This window comes from Canis lupus, chromosome 3, assembly GCF_003254725.2.
Source record: "Canis lupus dingo isolate Sandy chromosome 3, ASM325472v2, whole genome shotgun sequence".
NCBI classification, from domain to species: Eukaryota; Metazoa; Chordata; class Mammalia; order Carnivora; family Canidae; genus Canis; species Canis lupus.
Window position 1 is genome coordinate 32,325,177 of NC_064245.1, and position 19,634 is coordinate 32,344,810.

The 19,634-nt window shown below is 37.5% G+C and overlaps 1 protein-coding gene and 1 pseudogene across 1 annotated transcript in view; one reads left to right on the forward strand and one right to left on the reverse strand.

Annotated features, from left to right (window-relative positions):
- OCA2 (OCA2 melanosomal transmembrane protein) overlaps nucleotides 1–19,634 on the forward strand; it is a 452,602-nt gene that overhangs the window by 204,666 nt on the left and 228,302 nt on the right. Inside the window, exon 19 of the mRNA XM_025437625.3 lies at nucleotides 13,297–13,424. Coding sequence (XP_025293410.1) covers nucleotides 13,297–13,424 — 128 coding nt within the window. The remainder of the gene's footprint in view (nucleotides 1–13,296; nucleotides 13,425–19,634) is intronic.
- Nucleotides 5,629–11,343, reverse strand: LOC112653454 (ATP synthase subunit delta, mitochondrial-like; annotated as a pseudogene).

Genomic DNA, 19,634 nt, shown 5'->3' on the forward strand with positions numbered 1-19,634 from the left:
GAGGGAGAAGGAGAAAAAGAAACAGGCTTTACTAGGGCTTGATCCCAGCACCCTGAGACCATGACTTGAGCTGACGGTAGCCACTTACCTGACTGGGCCATCCAAATGTCTCTTTAATTTCTAAGTGTTTTATAGTTTTCAGAGTATAGGTCTTTCACCTCTTTAGTTAGGTGTATTACTATTATCTTATGGTTTTTAGTGCAATTGTAAATGGGATTGATTCCTTAATTTCTCTTTCTCTGCTTCATTATTGTTGTGAAGAAATCAACAGATCTCTGTACATTGATTTTTGTATCTTGTGAGTTTACTGAATTTGTATATCAGTTCTAGCTAGTTTTTAGAGTCTTTTGAGTTTTTTTACATAGAGTATCATGTCACCTGCAAATAGTGAAAATTTTACTTCTTTCTTGCTGATTTGGATACCTTTTATTTCTCTTATTGTCTGATTGCTGTGGCTAGGACTGCCAGTACTATGTTCAATAACAATGGTGAGAATGGACATCCTGTCTTGTTCCTGATTGTAGAGGAAAAGTTTTCAGTTTGCCCCCACTGAGGATGATCTTAGCTGTTTTTTTTGTAGAAGGTCTTTATTATGTTGAAGTATGTTCCCTTTAAATCTGCTTTGTTGAGGTTTTTTTTTTAATCATTAGTCGATGTTGTACTCTGTCAAGTGCTTTTTCTGCATCTATTGAAATGATTATATGATTCTTATCATTTCTTTAATTGATGTGAAATATCACACTGATTGATTTGTGAATATTGAACCATGCTTGAAACCCAGGAATAAATCCCATTTTATCATGATGAATGATTTTTTTTTAATGTAATGTTGGATTCGGTTTGCTGATATTTTGAGAATTTTTGCATCCATGTTCATCATGAATATTGGTGTATTACTCCCTTTTTTAGTGGAGTCTTTATCTGGTTCAGTTTCTGGGTAATGCTGACCTCATAGAATGAGTTGGAAGTCTTCCTTCCTTTTCTGTTTTTTGGGGAATGGTTTGAGAAGAATAGGTATTAATTCTTCTTTAAGTGTTTGATATAATTCACCTGTGAAGCCATCTGGCCCTGGATTTTTGTTTGTTGGAAGTTTTTTGATTACTGATTCAATATCTTTGTTTATGTTTTCTATTTCTTCCTGTTTCACTTTTGGTAGCTTATATTCTTCTAGAAATTTATCCATTGATTTTGTTGGGTTTCTTTGTGCCTCCCTGATCTGGTTATGTTTTCTTCCCCAGATTAGGGGAGTTTTTAGTTATTATTTCTTCAAGTAAATTTTCTTTCCTGCTTCTCTCTCTCTTCTTCTTCTGGGACTCCTAAAATATGAATGTTATTACATTCACAGAGTCTATTCTCATTTTATGTAATTCTTTTTTTCTGTCTTTTGTTCAGCTTGATTATTTTCATTACTCTGTCTTCTAGGTCATTAATTTATTCTTCTGCCTCTTCCAGCCTACTATTTATTTTATCAAGTATGTTTCGAATCTCATTTATTGCACTCTTCATCTCTGACACTTTTATCTCTGTGTTGAGTCTCACTGATGTCTTCCACTCTTTTCTCAAGTTCATTGAGTATCCTTATGGTCATTGCTCCACCAGAGATGTTACTTATATCTGTTTTGCTTAGATCTCTGGCCATGGCCTTGTCCTGTTCTTTCATTTGGGACAAATATCTCTATCTTCTCATTTTCTCTAAATCTCTGTGCCTGTTTCTATGTGTTATAGAACTCAGATGTGTCCTTTGTTCTTGAAGGTAGTGGCCTTATGAAGAAGATATCCAGGATTGCTCTACCTTGTAATGTCCCTTGTTCCCCAGGGCCTGGTGTTCACTAAGCATGTCCAATGTGTGCTGTGTACACTCTGCTTTTGTGTCCTTGCCACTTTATCCTCCAGGCTAGTCATTTTCAGAGGTTCTTCTTGTCTTTTGTGGCAGTGTTTGGTCCCTGAGCTGAATATGGCATATTTTAACTAGTTGTATTTTGGTCTGCTTGTGAAATGAGACCTCTTAACCACTGCTGCTGGAACCATGGCCGTGCAAAACTCCCAGGTCAGGAGACATGGTGTATGCAGAGGTTTGTGTTTGTCTTCTGGGGGCAGGGGACCACAGGTGCTGGGACTGAGGCAAGCATGACTGTGGTGGTTTCACTAGAGCACTTTTGGGAGGCATAGCTTGGTGTAACCAAGTGAGGTAGTGAGTGTATGTGGCTCTGTGCTAATGTTGAGGGGTGGGGAAGGAAAATGATGCATACCAGTTCCTTTGCTCCCAAGGGGGTATCTTTCCATGAGCACTGCCTCTTTTGGACATGCTCTGAGATGAGTAAATAACCTCCCCTACTCTGTGCCCCAGGCACTCTTCAGATAGTCTTTTCAATGCTGTATGTTGGCAGGATGTTTGCCTCGCCTTCTTTCCAAGGGTGGCCCCAATACCCTCCAGGCTCAATCCCAGCCAAGTCTACTGAACTTTAAAATTTCAAGCTTTAAGTCCTGCTGGCTGCAAGAACTCACAAAATTCAGGCCCCCTCTCTTTCAAGCCAATTGCTATGGGGATTCCTCTTCCTAGTGTGGGTTCTCCCATGTGGTTGTCTGTCTCTTGCCCTTCTCCATGACTGTGGCTGCCTCCCCACCTCATTGACCACGATCTGTTTCTCTCCCAAGCCTGTCTCTGTATTTCCTACCTCGTCTATGTGACCTCTTCTCTATCTTTAGTTTTGGAGTTTGTTCTGACAGTCTTCAGGTCGATTTTGGGGGTATTTAGGATGATTTGATAGTTATCTAGTTGTATTCATGGAATGAGATGAGTCTAGGGTCCTCCTACTTTGCTGCAATCTTCCCATCACCAGTTTCTCCCCGGGCAATCTTTGATCTGTTTTCTGTTACTATAGATCAGGTTTGGCAAACTGTTTTGAAAAGGGCCAGAGATAGTATTTGAAGCAATGTAAGGCCATATACAAATACTGCTGCAAATACTGAATGCTGCTGTGGTAGTGCTAAAACAGTCATAGAAAAAATATACAAAAATCACTGTGGATACATTCCAATAAAAATTTATTTATAAAAACAGACAGTGGGGAGGTGGGGCAAGATGGTGGAAGAGTAGGATTTCCCAAGTCACCCGTCCCCACCAACTTACCTAGAAAACTTTCAAATCATCCTGAAAACCTATGAATTTGGCCTGAGATTTAAAGAGAGAACAGCTGGAATGCTACAGAGAGAAGAGTTCGCACTTCTATCAAGGTAGGAAGACAGAAAAAATAATAATAAATAAATAAAAAAGCATCCAAGGGGGAGGTGCCCCTGCAAGAACCAGGCTAAGGCCCACGGCGAGTGCCCCCCAAGACAAGAAAGCCCAGGCTCGGAGATGCAGGAGCTTTACCAACCTTCCCAGAGAGAAAGGCCCTAGCCGGGAGCTCAGGCAGGACCCCAGGAGGGGCAGAGGAGCCCTCAGGATCCCAGGGGGCACTAAGAGAGGAACTGTGCCCTGGGGGAGAGTGTGCCACACAGCCAGAAAGGGCTGGAGCGCATGCCCGGCAAGGCCCGGGAAGAGCCCAAGCATCGGCTGTGGTAGTTACTGCTGGAGCTGACTCCAGGGCTGGAGAGCTGGCTGCTGCCACCACTGTTGTTGTTCCTCATTGTGTCACCTTGTGCCTGGGGCTGAGAAGGGCTGCCAGGGAGCAGGAGCCTCACAGGATAAACAGCTCCCACTGAGCTGTACACCTGGCAGGGGGCTGGGCAGCAACGCCAGGTGTACACACCTGAGAATCAGCACAGCAGGCCCCTGCCCCAGAAGACCAGCTGAAGGGACAGGAGAAGAGCAAGTTCTTCACCAAGCAGCACTAGAAAGTTCCAGGGAAAGTTGAGGAATTTACAGTATATAGAATCAGAGGATACTGATGGCTCTAGAAAAAAAAAAGCACAAAAGATTCAAGATACTTCATGACTCCATAATTTAGATCTAATCAGGCCAAAATTAAAAATCAATTAAATGAGAAGCAATCCAAACTGGAGGTCCTAATGATGAGGGTTAATGAGGTAGAAGAACGAGTGAGTGACATAGAAGACAAGTTGACGGCAAGGAAGGAAGCTCAGGAAAAAAGAGAAAGACAATTAAAAGATCATGAGGATAGGTTAAGGGAAATAAACGACAGCCTCAATAGGAAAAATGTACGTTTAATTGGGTTTCCTGAGGGCGCCAAGAGGAACAGAGGACCAGAAAGCATATTTGAACAAATCATAGCTGAGAACTTCCCTAATTTGGGGAGGGAAACAGCCATTCAGATCCACGAGATAGAGAGGTCCCCAGCTAAAATCAATAAAAACCATTCAACACCTCAACATTTAATAGCGAAACTTGCAAATTCCAAAGATAAAGAAAAGATCCTTAAAGCAGCAAGAGACAAGGGATCCCTAACCTTTATTGGGAGAAGTATTAGGTTAACAGCATACTTCTCTACAGACCTGGCAGGCCAGAAAGGGCTGGCAGGATATATTCAGGGTCCTAAATGAGAAGAACCTACAGCCAAGAATACTTTATCCAGCAAGGCTCTCATTCAGAATAGGAGAGATAAAGAGCTTCCAAGATAGGCAAAAACTGAAAGAATATGTGACCACCAAACTAGCTGTGCAAGAAATATTAAAGGGGACTCTGTAAAAGAAAGAGGAAGTCCAAGGAAACAATCCACAAAAACAGGGACTGAATAGATATCATGATGACACTAAATTCATATCTCTCAATAGTAACTCTGAACGTGAACGGGCTTAATGACCCCATCAAAAGGCACAGGGTTTCAGACTGGATAAAAAAGCAAGACCCATCTATTTGCTGTCTACAAGAGACTCATATAGATGTAAGGACACCTACATCCTGAAAATGAAAGGTTGGAGAACCATTTATCATTCAAATGGTCCTCAAAAGAAAGCAGGGGTAGCCATCTTTATATCAGATAAATTAAAGTTTCTCCCAAAGATGGTAGTAAGATATGAAGAAGGACAGTATATCATACTTAAAGGATCTATCGAAAAGAAAAAAAAAAGGGATCTATCGAACAAGAGGACCTAACCATCATCAATATTTATGCCCCAAATGTGGGAGCTGCCAAGTATATCAATCAATTAATAATCAAAGTTAAGACATACTTATAATAATACTACACTTATACTTGGTGATTTGAATGTAGCGCTCTGTACAATCGACAGGTATTCTTTTTTTTTTTTTTTTTTTTTTTAGGTCCCCGGTTTTTAATGGAAAGCTCGAGTTGGGGACAGGCTGTCCCATGGAAGTGGCTGGGAGTGGGTCTCCACGCCAGGGTCTATGGGGCTAGAGGGATGGTGGGGGCGCACAGTGAGCCCACGGTGGGGGTAACCCCCCCCCCCAAAAAAAAAAAGCAGAGCAAGGTCTCTGAGCTCAGCCCCAGTCAGCAGCCCCAACCCCCGAAGGAGCCTCAGCTTCCCGGGTTTGACGAGGCTGCTCCAGGCAAGAAGCTTAACGGGGCTGCCCCCTGGGGGCCGGCTTCCACAAGACCGCGCCCTGCATGGGTCGCATCCCTCTAGAGGCTTGCTCACCTTCTGCCCATCCCGCCTCCCGCCATCACTCTGGACCCATGGGAGCTGGCCCAGCCTGCCAGGGGCATGGGCCTCGGTTTCCCTAATAGCAAGGGCCATGCACCGCCTACTCGAGAGCTTTCACCAGGGACTCATTGGCCTCGATGCGGATTTGGATCTCAGCCCTGGAAGCCTCTTTCGCTGCCCCTGACAGCTCCGAATGCGCCTTCTCCAGATTCATCTTGGCTGCCCCCACGTCCAGCATGTCTAGTGTCACAGCCTCTTCAGCCAGCAACTGCACTGAGGAATCAGCGTTCACCGTGACTGAGCCACTGCTCACGAAGTATTTGGAGATGGTGCCGTCCTCAGCGTGGACAACCACCAGCCCAGTCAGGACCTACAGGTGGGCACTTGCAGGACCTACAAGGTGGGCACGTGCTCCACAAGGATGCCAAAGGCTCCCGTCTGCGTGGGGACATCCACCTCGACAGGTATTCTAAGCACAACATCTCCAAAGAAACAAGAGCTTTAAATGATACACTGGACCAGATGGATTTCACTGACATTTACAGAACTTTACATCCAAATGCAACTGAATACACATTCTTCTCAAATGCATTTGGAACTTTTTCCAAAATAGGCCACATACTGGGTCACAAATCAGGTCTTAACCGATACCAAAAGATTGGGATCATCGCCTGCATATTTGCAGACCATAATGCTTTGAAATTAGAACTAAATCACAAGAAGCTTGGAAGGATTTCAAACACGTGGAAGTTAAGGATCATTCTGCTAAAAGATGAAAGAGTCAACCAGGAAATTAGAGAAGAATTAAAAAGATTCATGGAAACTAATGAAAATGAAGATACAACCATTCAAAATCTTTGGGATATAGCAAAAGCAGTCCTGAGGGAGAAATACATTGCAATACAAGCAGCCATCCAAAAACAGGAAATAACTCATATACAAAAGCTAACCTAGCACCTAAAGGAGCTGGAGAAAAAACAGCAAATAGATCCTACACCCAGCAGAAGAAGAGAGTTAATAAAGATTCAAGCAGAACTCATTGAAATGGAGACCAGAAGAAATGTGGAACAGATGAACAAAACCAGGAGTTGGTTCTTTGAAATAATTAATAAGATACATAAGCCATTAGCCAGCCTTATTAAAAAGAAGAGAGAGAAGACTCAAATTAATAAAATCAAGAATGAGAAAGGAGAGATCACTACCAACACCAAGGAAATTCAAACGATTTAAAAATCTTATTATGAGCAGCTATACGCCAATAAATTAGGCAATCTAGAAGAAATGGACGCATTTCTGGAAAACCACAAACTACCAAAACTGGAACACAAAGAAGTAGAAAACCTGAACAGGCCAGTAGCCAGGGAGGAAATTGAAGCAGTCATCAAAAACCTCCCAAGACACAAAAATCCAGGGCCAGATGGCTGCCCAGGGGAATTCTAGCAAACATTTAAAGAAGAAACTATACCTATTCTCCTAAAGCTGTTTGGAAAGATAGAAGAGCTCGAATCCTTCCAAACTCGTTCTATGAGGCCGGAATCACCTTAATTCCAAAACCAGGCAAAGACTCCACCAAAAAGAATTATAGACTATATCCCTGATGAACATGGATGCAAAAACCCTCAACAAGATACTAGCCAATAGGATCCAAGAGTACATTAAGAAGATTATTCACCATGACCAAGTGGGATTTATCCCTGGGAGGCAAGGTTGATTCAACACTCCTAAAGCAATCAATGTGATTGATCATATCAGGAGGAGAAAAAAAAAGAACCACATGATCCTCTCAACAGATGCAGAGAAAGAATTTGACAAAGTACAACATCCATTCCTGATCAAAACTCTTCAAAGTGTAGGGATAGAGGGAACATTCCTCAGCATCTTAAAAGCCATCTATGAAAAGCCCACAGCAAATATCATCCTCAGTGGGGAAACACGGAGAGCCTTTACCCTAGCTAAGATCAGGAACAAGACAGGGATGTCCACTCTCACCACTGCTATTCAACATATACTGGAAGTCCTAGCCTCAGCAATCAGGCAACAAAAAGAAATAAAAGGCACTCAAATTTTCAAAGAAGTCAAACTCTCCCTCTTAGCAGATGACATGATACTGTACATAGAAAACTGAAAAGACTCCACCCCAAGATTGCTAGAACTCATACAGCAATTCAACAATGTGGAAGGATACAAAACCAATGCCCAGAAATCAGTGGCATTTCTATACACTAACAATGAGACTGAAGCAAGAGAAATTAAGGAGTCAGTCCCATTTACAATTGCACCCAAAAGCATAAGATACCTAAGAAGAAACCTAAGCAAAGAGGTAAAGGATCTATACCCTAAAAACTACAGAACAATTCTGAAAGAAATTGAGTAAGACACAAAGAGATGGAAAAATATTCCATGCTCATGGATTGGAAGAATTAATATTGTGAAAATGTCAGTGTTACCCAGGGCAATTTACAGATTTAATGAAATCTCTATCAAAATACCATGGACTTTCTTCAGAGAGATGGAACAAATCATCTTAAGATTTGTGTGGAATCAGAAAAGACCCCGAATAGCCCGTGGAATATTAAAAAAGAAAACCATATCTGGGGGCATCACAATGCCAGATTTCAGGTTGTACTACAAAGCTGTGGTCATCAAGACAGTGTGGTACTGGCACAAAAACAGACACATAGATCAATGGAACAGAATAGAGATTCCAGAAGTGGATCCTCAACTTTATGGTCAACTAATATTCGACAAAGCAGGAAACAGTATCCACTGGAAAAAAGAGTCTCTTCAATAAATGGTGCTGGGAAAATTGGATATCCACATGCAGAAGAATGAAACTAGACCATTCTCCTACACCATACAGAAAGATAAACTCAAAATGGATGAAAGATCTAAATGTGAGACAAGAATCCATCAAAATCCTAGAGGAGAACACAGGCAACACCCTTTTTGAACTTGGCCACAGCATCTTCTTTCAAGATACATCCATGAAGGCAAGAGAAACAAAAGCAAAAATGAATCATTGGGACTTCATCAAGATAAGAAGCTTATGCATAGCAAATAAACAGTCAACAAAACTAAAAAACAACCTACCAAATGATAGAAGATATTTGCAAATGACGTATCAGATAAAGGGCTAGTATCCAAGATCTATAAAGAACTTATTAAACTCAACAGCAAAGAAACAAACAATCCAATCATGAAATGGGCAAAAGACATGAACAAAAATTTCACAGAGGAAGACATACACATGGCCTTAAGCACATGAGAAAATGCTCCGCATCACTGGCCATCAGGGAAATACAAATCAAAACCACAATGAGATACCACCTCACACCAGTGAAAATGGGGAAAATTAACAAAACAGGAAACAACAAATGTTCGAGAGGATGTGGAGAAAGGGGAACCCTCTTGCACTGTTGGTGGGAATGTGATCTGGTGCAGCCACTCTGGAAAACTGTGTGGAGGTTCCTCAAAGAGTTAAAAATAGACCTGCCCTACGACCCAGCAATTGCACTGCTGGGGATTTACCCCAAAGATACAGATGCAATGAAACGCCGGGACACCTGCACCCCAATGTTTATAGCAGCAATGTCCACTATAGCCAAACTGTGGAAGGAGCCTCGGTGTCCATTGAAAGATGAATGGAAAAAAAAAAAAAAGAAAGATGAATGGATAAAGAAGATGTGGTTTTTCTATACAATGGAGTATTACTCAGCCATTAGATATGACTAATACCCACCTTTTGCTTTGACGTGGATGGACCTCAAGGGTATTATGCTGAGTGAAATATGTCAATTGGAGAAGGGCAAGCATTATATGGTCTCATTCATTTGGGGAATATAAAAGTCAGTTTAAGGGAATAAAGGGAAAGGAGAGAAAATGAGTCAAAATATCAGTGGGGGTGATAAAAATTGAGAGATACCTAACTCTGGGAAATGAACAAGGGGTAGTCGTAGGGGAGGTGGGCAGGGGGTGGGGGTGCCTGGTGATGGGCACTGAGGGGGGGCACTTGGCGGGATGAGCACTGGGTGTTATGCTATATGTTTGCAAAGTGAACTCCAATAAATGAAATTTAAAAAAGAAAAGAAATCATAAAGAAACAACATACAGTGAGCCAGATTTGACCAATGAGCTATAGCTTTTCAGACCCTACTATCTGCATTTTTTAGAGTTTTATGTAAAAGGGTGTGTAATTAGTAATATTTCTCAGTCTGGACTCTTAGCATAATTATTATGAGATTCATCCATGTGGTGGTGTACATCAATATTTCCTTCCCTTTTATTGGCTGAATAGTATTCTATGAATTGAATATGCCACAACTCATGTATCCATTTACCTGTTGTTGTGCATTTGGTTTGTTTCTAGTTTTTTACTATTAGGGCTGAAACTATAATGAATGTTCGTGTTCAATTCTTTCTTTCATCATAAGATTTAATTTCTCTTGAGTTAATACCCCAAAGTGGAATCATTGGATATTTGGTAGACTTATAGGCAATGTTTTTAAAAACTGCAAGACTGTTTTCCAAAGTGGTTGTAATATTTCACAATTCTATCAGCAGTATATGAGAGTTCCATTTCTCCAAATCGTTGTCTACAGTTAGACTACACTTAGTCTACACTTAGTGCTTTTTGTTTTACACATTCTAAGGCATGCAGTAAGGTATGTATGGTTTTGCTTTGCATTTTCCTGATGATTTGTGATATTGAGCATATTTTCATGTGCTTATTTGCCATCCTTATATATTTGGTGAGGTGTTTATTCAAAACATTCTCCATTTTAATGGAGTTGTTTGTAATGTTGAGTTTTGAGAATTTTGAGGAATATATTCTGGATATGAGGATTCCTTTATGAGATAGATAATTTCCAAATTTCTCTCCAACTCTGTGGCTTGTCTTGAGATTTATGTAACAGTGACATTTGAGAAGTGTGAAGTCAAATTAATGAAAATTTCCTTTTGTAGATCATGCTTTTAGTGTTGTATCCAAGAAAACTTTCCCAAAGACTAAGAGACTTCTATATTTTATTCTAGAAGTTTTATAGTTATAAATTTTACATTTAGACTTATGATCCACTTAGTTAGCTTTTGTATATAATTCAATGATCGGATCAGAGTAAAAATCTTTTTTGTTTTTATATGATTATCCAATTCCTCCAGCAGCATTTGTGGAAAAACTACTATTTCTTCACTGAACTGTCACTGAACCTTTGTTGAAAATCAATTGGCATGGGATTACTGAGTGGCTCAGTAGTTGAGTGTCTCCCCTTGGCTCAGGGTGTGATCCTGGAGTCCCGGGATTGAGTCCCACATTGGGCTCCCTGCAGGGAGCCTGCTTCCTTCCTCTGCCTATGTCTGTGCCTCTCTTTCTGTTTCTCATGAATAAATAAATAAAATTTTATTTAAAAAGAAGAAAGATAATCAATTGGCCATGAATGTAGGAGTGTATTTCTGGATTCTCTATTGATCAGAGTAACTATATACTGTTGCGATACTACACTGTTAGACTATTGTAGCTTTATAATAAGTCTTGGTGTGAAATAGTGTGTATTATTCAACTTTGTTCTTCTTTCTCAAGGTCATATTGGCTATTATAGGTCCTTTGCATTCCCACATTAATTTCAGAATCAATTTGTTAATCTCAACACAAAAGATGCCTGGGATTTCTAGAGAACATCCTTAGAAAAACCTTTATATAGAAGATCTAAATAAATGGAGATATATACCATATTCATAGATGAGAGCATTGTTAAAATGCTCTTTCCAAATAAATCCATACATGGTCCCTTAAAGGTGTTTAACTCTTAATTCCTGATGTTTTACTGCCTGTATGTGTTATGTTGTGTGGCAAAGGGACTTTAATATAAGATTTTCCTGGATTATCTAGCTGGGCCCAGTGTAATCACATGGACCCTTAAAGGTAGAAGTGGAAGACAGAAGAGTTAGAGAGATAAGACAGAAGAGAGGCAAGAGAGATTTGAAGTGTGAGAGGGATTTGACCTACCATTGCTGGCTTTGATGATAGATGAAGGTAGGGGTCATGTCCTAGGGAACGTGAGTGGTCTCTAGAAGTGAGAACAACTCCTGGGTGACAGCCAGTGAGGGAATTGGGGCCTCAGTCTTACAATGCAAAGAATTGAATTATGTCAACAACTTGAATGAACAAGAAAGCAGATTCTTTCCTAGAGCCTCCAGAAAAGAATTCAGTCCTGCCACCACTTTGATTTTTGTCTTGATGAGGTTCTAGTCAGAAATGTAGCTGAGTCCACCATACTTCTGACCTAAGAAAATTGTTATATAAGGAGTAGGTTTTATTTTGAGCCATACACGTGTGATAATTTGTTATGGCAGGTGTAGAAAACTAGTACTCTTTTTTTAAAAAAAAATATTTATTTTAGAGAGAGAGTGAGGTAAAGGGTGGGGGGAGGGGGGCAGGGTAGAGAATGTAGCCTGACATAGGGTTTGATCCCATGACCATGACCTGAGCCAAAATCAAGAGTTGTGCACTTAACTGGCTGAGCCACTTAGGCACACCAAACTAGTACTCTTTTTATGTATATAGAGTTTATAGTCCTGTCACTGTTTTTATTGTTGATCTTGGCAAATTTTGTCTTCTCATGTTTTGTCCTATTCAAATTGGCTAAGCTTTATCAACCTTTTTGGTTTTCTCTAAGAACCAAATTGATCTCATTGCTTTCCTCTAATATTTTCTATTTCACTGATTCCTGCTCCAATCCTTATTCTTTCTTTTCTTCTATTATTTTGGATTATATTTGCCCTACTCATTAAAAAAAATGAGCAGACCATTTGAACAAAAAATTTAAAAAAGAAGATCTATGGTTGGCAAATAGCTATATGAGAAAACACTCAACATCATTAGGCATTAGAGAAATGCAATTTGAAACTACAAAAAATACCCTTCATACTCATTGGAGTATGAGATTTGATACTTCTTACTCATTGGAAGGTCAAACATTAAAAAAAGGCTGACTTAGTGTTGAAAATCTAGGGGAACAGAATTCTCATATACTGTTGGTGGGGCGGTAAAATGTTACAACCATTTTGGAAAACAGTTTCAGAATTTCATAAAACATAAAAATTCTATAATACTAATCTATCATATAATCAACTAATCCATTTCCAGTTATTTATTCAAGGGAACTGAAAACATATGTACATATAGATAATTGAAAATGACATTTAATAGCACATTCGTTTGTAATAGTCAAATAATGGAAGCAATCCAAATGTCCCATCAACAGTGAATAGATATGTACATCATCCCATAGCCATCCCATGGCATACTCCTAAACAATAAAAAACAATGAACTATTGATCCACAAACCAACATTGAAGAATCTTAAAATAGTTGTGTTGAAATCGAAGCAGACAAAAAAACGCATACTGTATGATTGTATTCATAGAAAATATAATCTGTAGTGAAAGAAAATACATGAATAGTTCCTGGGTGTAGGATGGGGTTACAGGGGAGTCAGAGCGGATACAAGAATGCAGACATTAGTAAATTGTTGAGGGCAGTGAATGTGTTCAATACCTTGATTTTATTATTGGTTTTGTGGGTGCATTAGCCAAAATATAAATTATACATTTTAAATATGTTCAGTTTGCAGAATATACTTTTTTCAACAAGGAAAATAATCAGAAGATTATAAACTCAGTGTGTTAACAATTGAACTACATCTATGTCTATATGTGCACTTATTTCTTTTTCAGGATGGATTGCTATTCTGGGTGCCATCTGGTTGTTAATTTTAGCTGATATTCATGATTTTGAGATAATTCTACACCGAGTGGAATGGGCAACTCTTCTATTCTTTGCAGCACTCTTTGTTCTGATGGAGGTAAGACTTTAGAACTTTTGCAATGTAATCTTTTCCTGACGTTTATATTTCCTGTTTTAATGAGAAAAGCCCAAGTCTGTAAGTCTTTCCACATATTCACCAAGATGAAAATGCTGGAGGTTGTGATTAGAATATTTTAAGTTAAAGCAGCTTTTATCTCAGCCACCTAAATATTTCTCTTTTTTTTAAAGATTTTATTTATTTATTCATGAGAGACACAGAGAGAGATGGAGAGAGGCAGAGACACAGGCAGAGGGAGAACCAGGCTCCATGCAGGGAGCCCTATATGGGACTCCATCCCAGGTCTCCAGGATGACGCCCTGGGCTGAAGGCAGCGCTAAACTGCTGAGCCACCCAGGCTGCCCTCCACCTAAATATTTCTGATAAATTTTTTTGGTTGCTTTTTAAAAAAAATTATCTTTGTGATTTGTAAACTTCTTCAAATTTCATTTGCTATAAAGTAGAATTTGCTCTAAGTTGGTTGTAGAGCTGAATGATTTGTTACAGCAAATTGACAGAATAATATTATATTGATGATCTATTTCATTTTGTGTAATACCTAAGTAAATATTCTGTTATCATGGAAAAGACTACATCAAAGAGAAGAGTGAGTAAAATATATTGTTCTAATTATGGTTTTTGTTGTTACAAAATTTATTCAAAAATTAATGACATTATTGTTCATTCTTGAGACTTATTTGATGAACTTGTATCCTCCTCAAATACAAGGTTAGCTGATATAGAAAAATACTACTCCCTAAAGCATATCCTCAAGCACACCAAATGTCTCACATTAATTACCTTAATTTGCTGATGACAGACCCATTTGGTTTTAATTCTTCTCTGGATTAAAACTTTGACACTCTCCCCCACTAATTGTCTTTAAGCTAGGTCCCTTGAATTTTTGTAATTTGTCTTTACTCATAATGAATTGTGTGGATGTAATCAAGTGACTCCTTTAGTTCTCCAAATCTCTCAGGGAGTTGTGGATTTTATTCTAGGTCCTTGGTTCCCTAGTGAAAAACTTCACCTTTTTTCTTTTGGGTATTCTTCTCACACTAGCACATAGAATATGGATGGGGAAATTCTGGTTACTGTTTTCATGATTGGATTTTGAAAGTCTCTGCCTTGATTACATGTTTACTCCAGGTATAAATTGCTATCTCATTTGGATTTTGGGTATACTTTCCCCAATTTTATGCTTCACTTTGTTGTGTTGGTGGAATAAATAATGGAATTTTTAAAGCAACTTTATTGAGATGTAATTTATGTATCATAAAATTCACCCATGTTAAATTTACAATTCAGTGATTTTTAATTTTCAAAACATTTGCATCATCTAGAAAGATCCCACATGTTCTTTTACAATTAATTCTAGCTCCCAACTTCAGCTTTAGGCAACTACTGATTTTTGTTTTTTTATTTCACTATGTGGATATACTATGTTTTATTTACCCATCGCCATCTGATGAACATTTGTATTTCCAATTTTGAACATTATGAATATTGCTGTCATAAATATTTGTATATAAGTCTTTGTGTGGATTTATATTTTCATTACTTTGGGGTATATGCTAGGATTTATCATAAGTTTAGCTTCTTAAGAAACAGCCAAAATGTTTTCCAAAGTGGCTATATACATTTTACATTCTCACCAGCAATATAATAGGATTCTAGTTTCTCTACATTCTCACTATCACCTATTGCCTTTCTTTTTAATTATTAGACATTCTAGTAGGTGTGAAGTGGTATCTCATTGTGATATTCAAGATCATGTTATTAGTCATTTTTATATGTTCAGTAAATTTCTATTCAAACTTTTTACCACTTTACATTTGTTTTTTTAAAAAATCATAATAGTCCTTTGTATATTCTGTATATTAGTCTTCCATCAAATATATGATTGGATTCTGATTGTACTTTGCCATTATATAGAAATACGATTAGTTTTTATATTGATGTTTTATCCTGTGACCTTATTCAACTCATTTATTAATCTAGTAGTTATTTTTGGATTCTTTAGAATTTTCTTCCATATCATTTGCAAATAAAGACATTTTAATTTCTTCTTTTTCTGATCTGGATGCAACTAACTAGCTCACATTCTCACCTTCCTCTCTTTCCTATATTCCCTTCTTTCTTTTTCTCTTGTCTTGTTGGCTAGAACTTCCAGTTCAGTGTTGGATAGAAGTGGTGAGCATTGACATCCATGCCTTGTACCTGAGCTTAGGGGCAAAGCATTCAGTTTTTCATTATTGTGCATAATGTTTGTTGCAGGGGTTTTGTTTTTTTAATAGCAGCTCTTTATCAGGTTGAAAAAGTTCCAATATATTCCAAGTTTGTCATGAATTTTTAACAGAAATGTATATTGGATTTTGAAAAATCCTTGTCTATCTATGGAGATGACCATGTGATTTTTATCCTTGATTCTATTAATTTGAATCTATTAACATGGCATACTATATTAATGAATTTTCAGATGTTAAATATATTTTGTATTCTTAGAATAAATCTCACTTGGTCATGGTGTATAATTGTTGAATTCGTTTTATATATTCATGAGGGATATGTCTTTAATTCAGTAGTGTTTCCCATCACTTCAGTTTTGTGGTCTAGTATTTGGTCTTTCCTGGAGAACATTCCACTTATGCTTGAAAAGTTTGTGTCCTTTGCTGTTGTTTTGGTGGAATGTCAAATGTCAAATTAAATGTCAAATATGTCATGCTTGTTAACAGTTTTAAGTCTTACACATCACATGTGTGGTTCTATCAATTATTGAGATTGGGATATTGAAGTCTTCATTATTACTTAATTGTGTATTTTTTCTTTCAAGGGTATTCATTTTGTTTTATGTGTCCTGAGGATCTGTAGTTAGGCACATATATTTTAGAATTACTTTATCATTCAATGAATAGAGCTTCTTTCATTATTAATAGTCCCTCCTTTTCTTTAGTAATATTTTTGTACTGGGGTCTATTTTGACTGATATTGATATAGACACTTTAGTCTTTTGTTTACTGTTTGTATGGGATATCATTTTTTTAAAAATCCAGTTTGGCAATTTTTCTTTTGATTGAAATGTTTAATCCATTCATATTTAATAAAATTATTTTATTGTTGAGTTTTTATCTGCCATTTTGCTACTTGTTTTTGCTATCTCATTTCTTTTTTGTTCCTTTCTTTGTGTTAAATAAATATTTTCTTCTGTATTTAAGTTCTCTTCATTTCTTTTTTCTTAACCATATTTTAAACATTATTTTCTATGGTTAGAGTAGGAGTTAAGATATGCATCTTAATTTATTACAGTCTATTTTGGATTAATAATAAATTACTTCTAGTAATATATAGAAACCTCCCTCCAATATGGCTCCAGTTTCTCATCTTTTCTTTGCACTTTTATTGTTACATATGTTATATCTTTGTTATATGCCTAACATAGTTATATCATTATTATTTTATGCAATGTATTTTAAATAAAGAGAAGAAAATAAAAACATATTCATACAATCTTTTATATATGTATTTGCCTTTTCCATGGCTCTTTCTTTGTATATATTTAAGTTGTCATATGGTATCAGCCTGAAGGAGTTCCTTTAGTATATCTTGTAGAGCAGTTTGGCTAGGAACATATTCTCTTAGTCTTTGTATGTGAATGTCTTTATTTTGCCTTCATTTTCAAAGGATAGTTTTGCTGGATCAATATAGGACTCTTGGTTTATAGTTGTTTTTTCTTTCAACACTTCAAATCTGAGCTCTCTGGTCTCCATTACTTCTTATGGGAAGTCAGCTGTTAATCATATTGTTTTTCCTCTGTTCTCCTGTTGCTGCTTTTGAGACTTTGTCTTTGTCTTTCAGTAGTTTGACTATGATGCATCTAGGTGTGGATATCTTTGTATTTATTGTATTGTGTTCTTTTGAGCCTTTCAGATCTGTAGGTTAATTTTTTAAAAATCAACTTTTAGTATTTGAATAGTTTATTATTATTCCTTCAATTATACTTTTGTACCCCCTTTTCTCTTTAAATTATATTATTATCCTCTCTTTCTGAGACTCCCATCATAGTGATGTTTGTTTGCTTGATGGAGTCCTAAAGTTCTTCATTGTGCTCATATTTCCTCATTGTTTTCTCTTTTTGTTCTTCAGAGCAATAATTTCTTTTGATAAATTCTAGTTTTCTTCTTTTTAAAGATTTTATTTATTTATTTGAACGAGAGAGGGAGAGAGCATTAGCAGGGAGAGGGACAAAGGGAGAGAGAGAAGCATACTCCTTGCTGAGTGGGGAGCCCAACGAGGGGATTAATCCCAGGACCCTGAGATCATGATCTGAGTCACACACTTAACTGATTGAGCCATCCAGGCACCATGATGAATTTTAGTTTTCAGTGAGTCTTTTAATATCATCTTAAATTTGTTGTTGAGTTCCTCTGCTGAAATCTTCATTTCACTCATGCTTTTCAATTCCAAAATTTATTTTATTTTATTTTATTTATTTTATTTTATTTTATTTATTTATTTTTTTAATTGGAGTTCAATTTGTTCAATAGTTGGAACATATTCTTAATAAAAATTCATTCAGCCAGTATCTACCTTTTATTCCATTTACATTTAGTGTAAATATTGAGAAGGTAGTATTTCTGCATAATATTTAAAATTTACATTATTCTTTATGTCTGTTTTTGTCTGTTTTCCTGATCTCTCTGTTAAGGTGTTTGTTGATATCACAGATAGGTGTTAGTCTTCATTAATTATCAAATTATTGCTCTGTTGTTTTTGACAATTCCTGAGTCATAAGTCTCTCCACAGTATGATCCAGTTACATTTGCTTCCCTTTGCAAGGGCAGTTTTTGAGATTTGTTTTTAGGTTTGTTCTGAGTCAATGAGGCTTCTTAGCTGTGTCTTTCCCTAGCTCCCTCTGTTAAGCTAGCTAGCATATAGTTTGTCTTGTTACTCTCATGGAGCTATCAGTCTCCTCCTAATTGCTTATCATCAAGTTTTTATTGTTTTTGAGAAAACTCTGAGGCTTGAACTTTCCCCACACTGTTTTAAACAAAGTCATTTCCTTAAGGGAGAGTTTCAGAGTTCTCTTTTCTTATGGCCTGCTTCTATTCCTGGACAAAATTTCTGAGTCACTGCTGTATAGCTAAGGGCAGGGACAGTGGCTTGTTTCTCTTGGAGTGATACTTCTGCTTTATGAGTAGGGCACTGCATGGGGGCAGTAGTCTCCGGTCTTCTAGGCTTGCTTCTCCTGGTTTGGAACTTACACCATGCAAAAAGGGTCCATGAAGACAGTCATGGTTCCAGTATCTTTTTCTGATGCACCTTAGGTAGATTTCCACCCTATGAGTAGGCCTATGTGGAGGAGGAGATCTCCTAGTTTCTTGGCCAAACTCTTCTGGAATTAGGCTCTGTAACAGGGAACTAGGGAGAAAGAATGCTGGAGGCCTATTCCTCCCAGGGTGGTATGGTAGTTTTTTTCATTATGAGTTAGGGAGAAGGAGCCCTATATTCTTGAACATACTCATAGTCTCCATTATGCTGAGTCCAGAGTGGGAAATGCTTTATATTTGAAGTGCCAATGATTCTTATTCTTATGAACATCTTTCTTAATAAATATCTCATCACTGGGTGCATGCCCTTAGGATAATTTCAGGAAAATTTTGTAAAAAAAAAAACAAAAACAAAAATAGAACATTTTTTTTCACCACATCTGGTTGTTCTTTGGGAAATAGACTTGCAGAGCTCTGTATCTGGCCATTCTGAAGTTAAGCTTCCCCACATTTCTTTTTACTTGTTTCTTAATTTTTTTGGTCCTTCTAAGGTCAATAATTGGTGATTTCCAAAGGTAGTAATAATACTGAAACAACATGAATACATTAGTAGTTGAGATTTCCTTGAGGAGTATTTAAAAGTTTATTTATCTCACTCTAATATAACAAAATAGTTTATGGGAAAGTAAAACCAATTAGCATTTGACCTGGAATTTTTCACAAATATGATGCTGATGGGTGTGATGAGGTATCTCATTGTGGTTTTGATTTGTATTTCCTGATGCTGAATGATGTAGAGCATTTAAAAATTTATGTGTCTGTTGGCCATTTGAATGGCTTCTTTAGAGAAATGTCTGTTCATATCTTCTGCCCATTTTTTGACTAGATTTTTTTTGGGGGGAGGGGTGTTGAGTTTATGAGTTCTTTATATATTTTGGATACC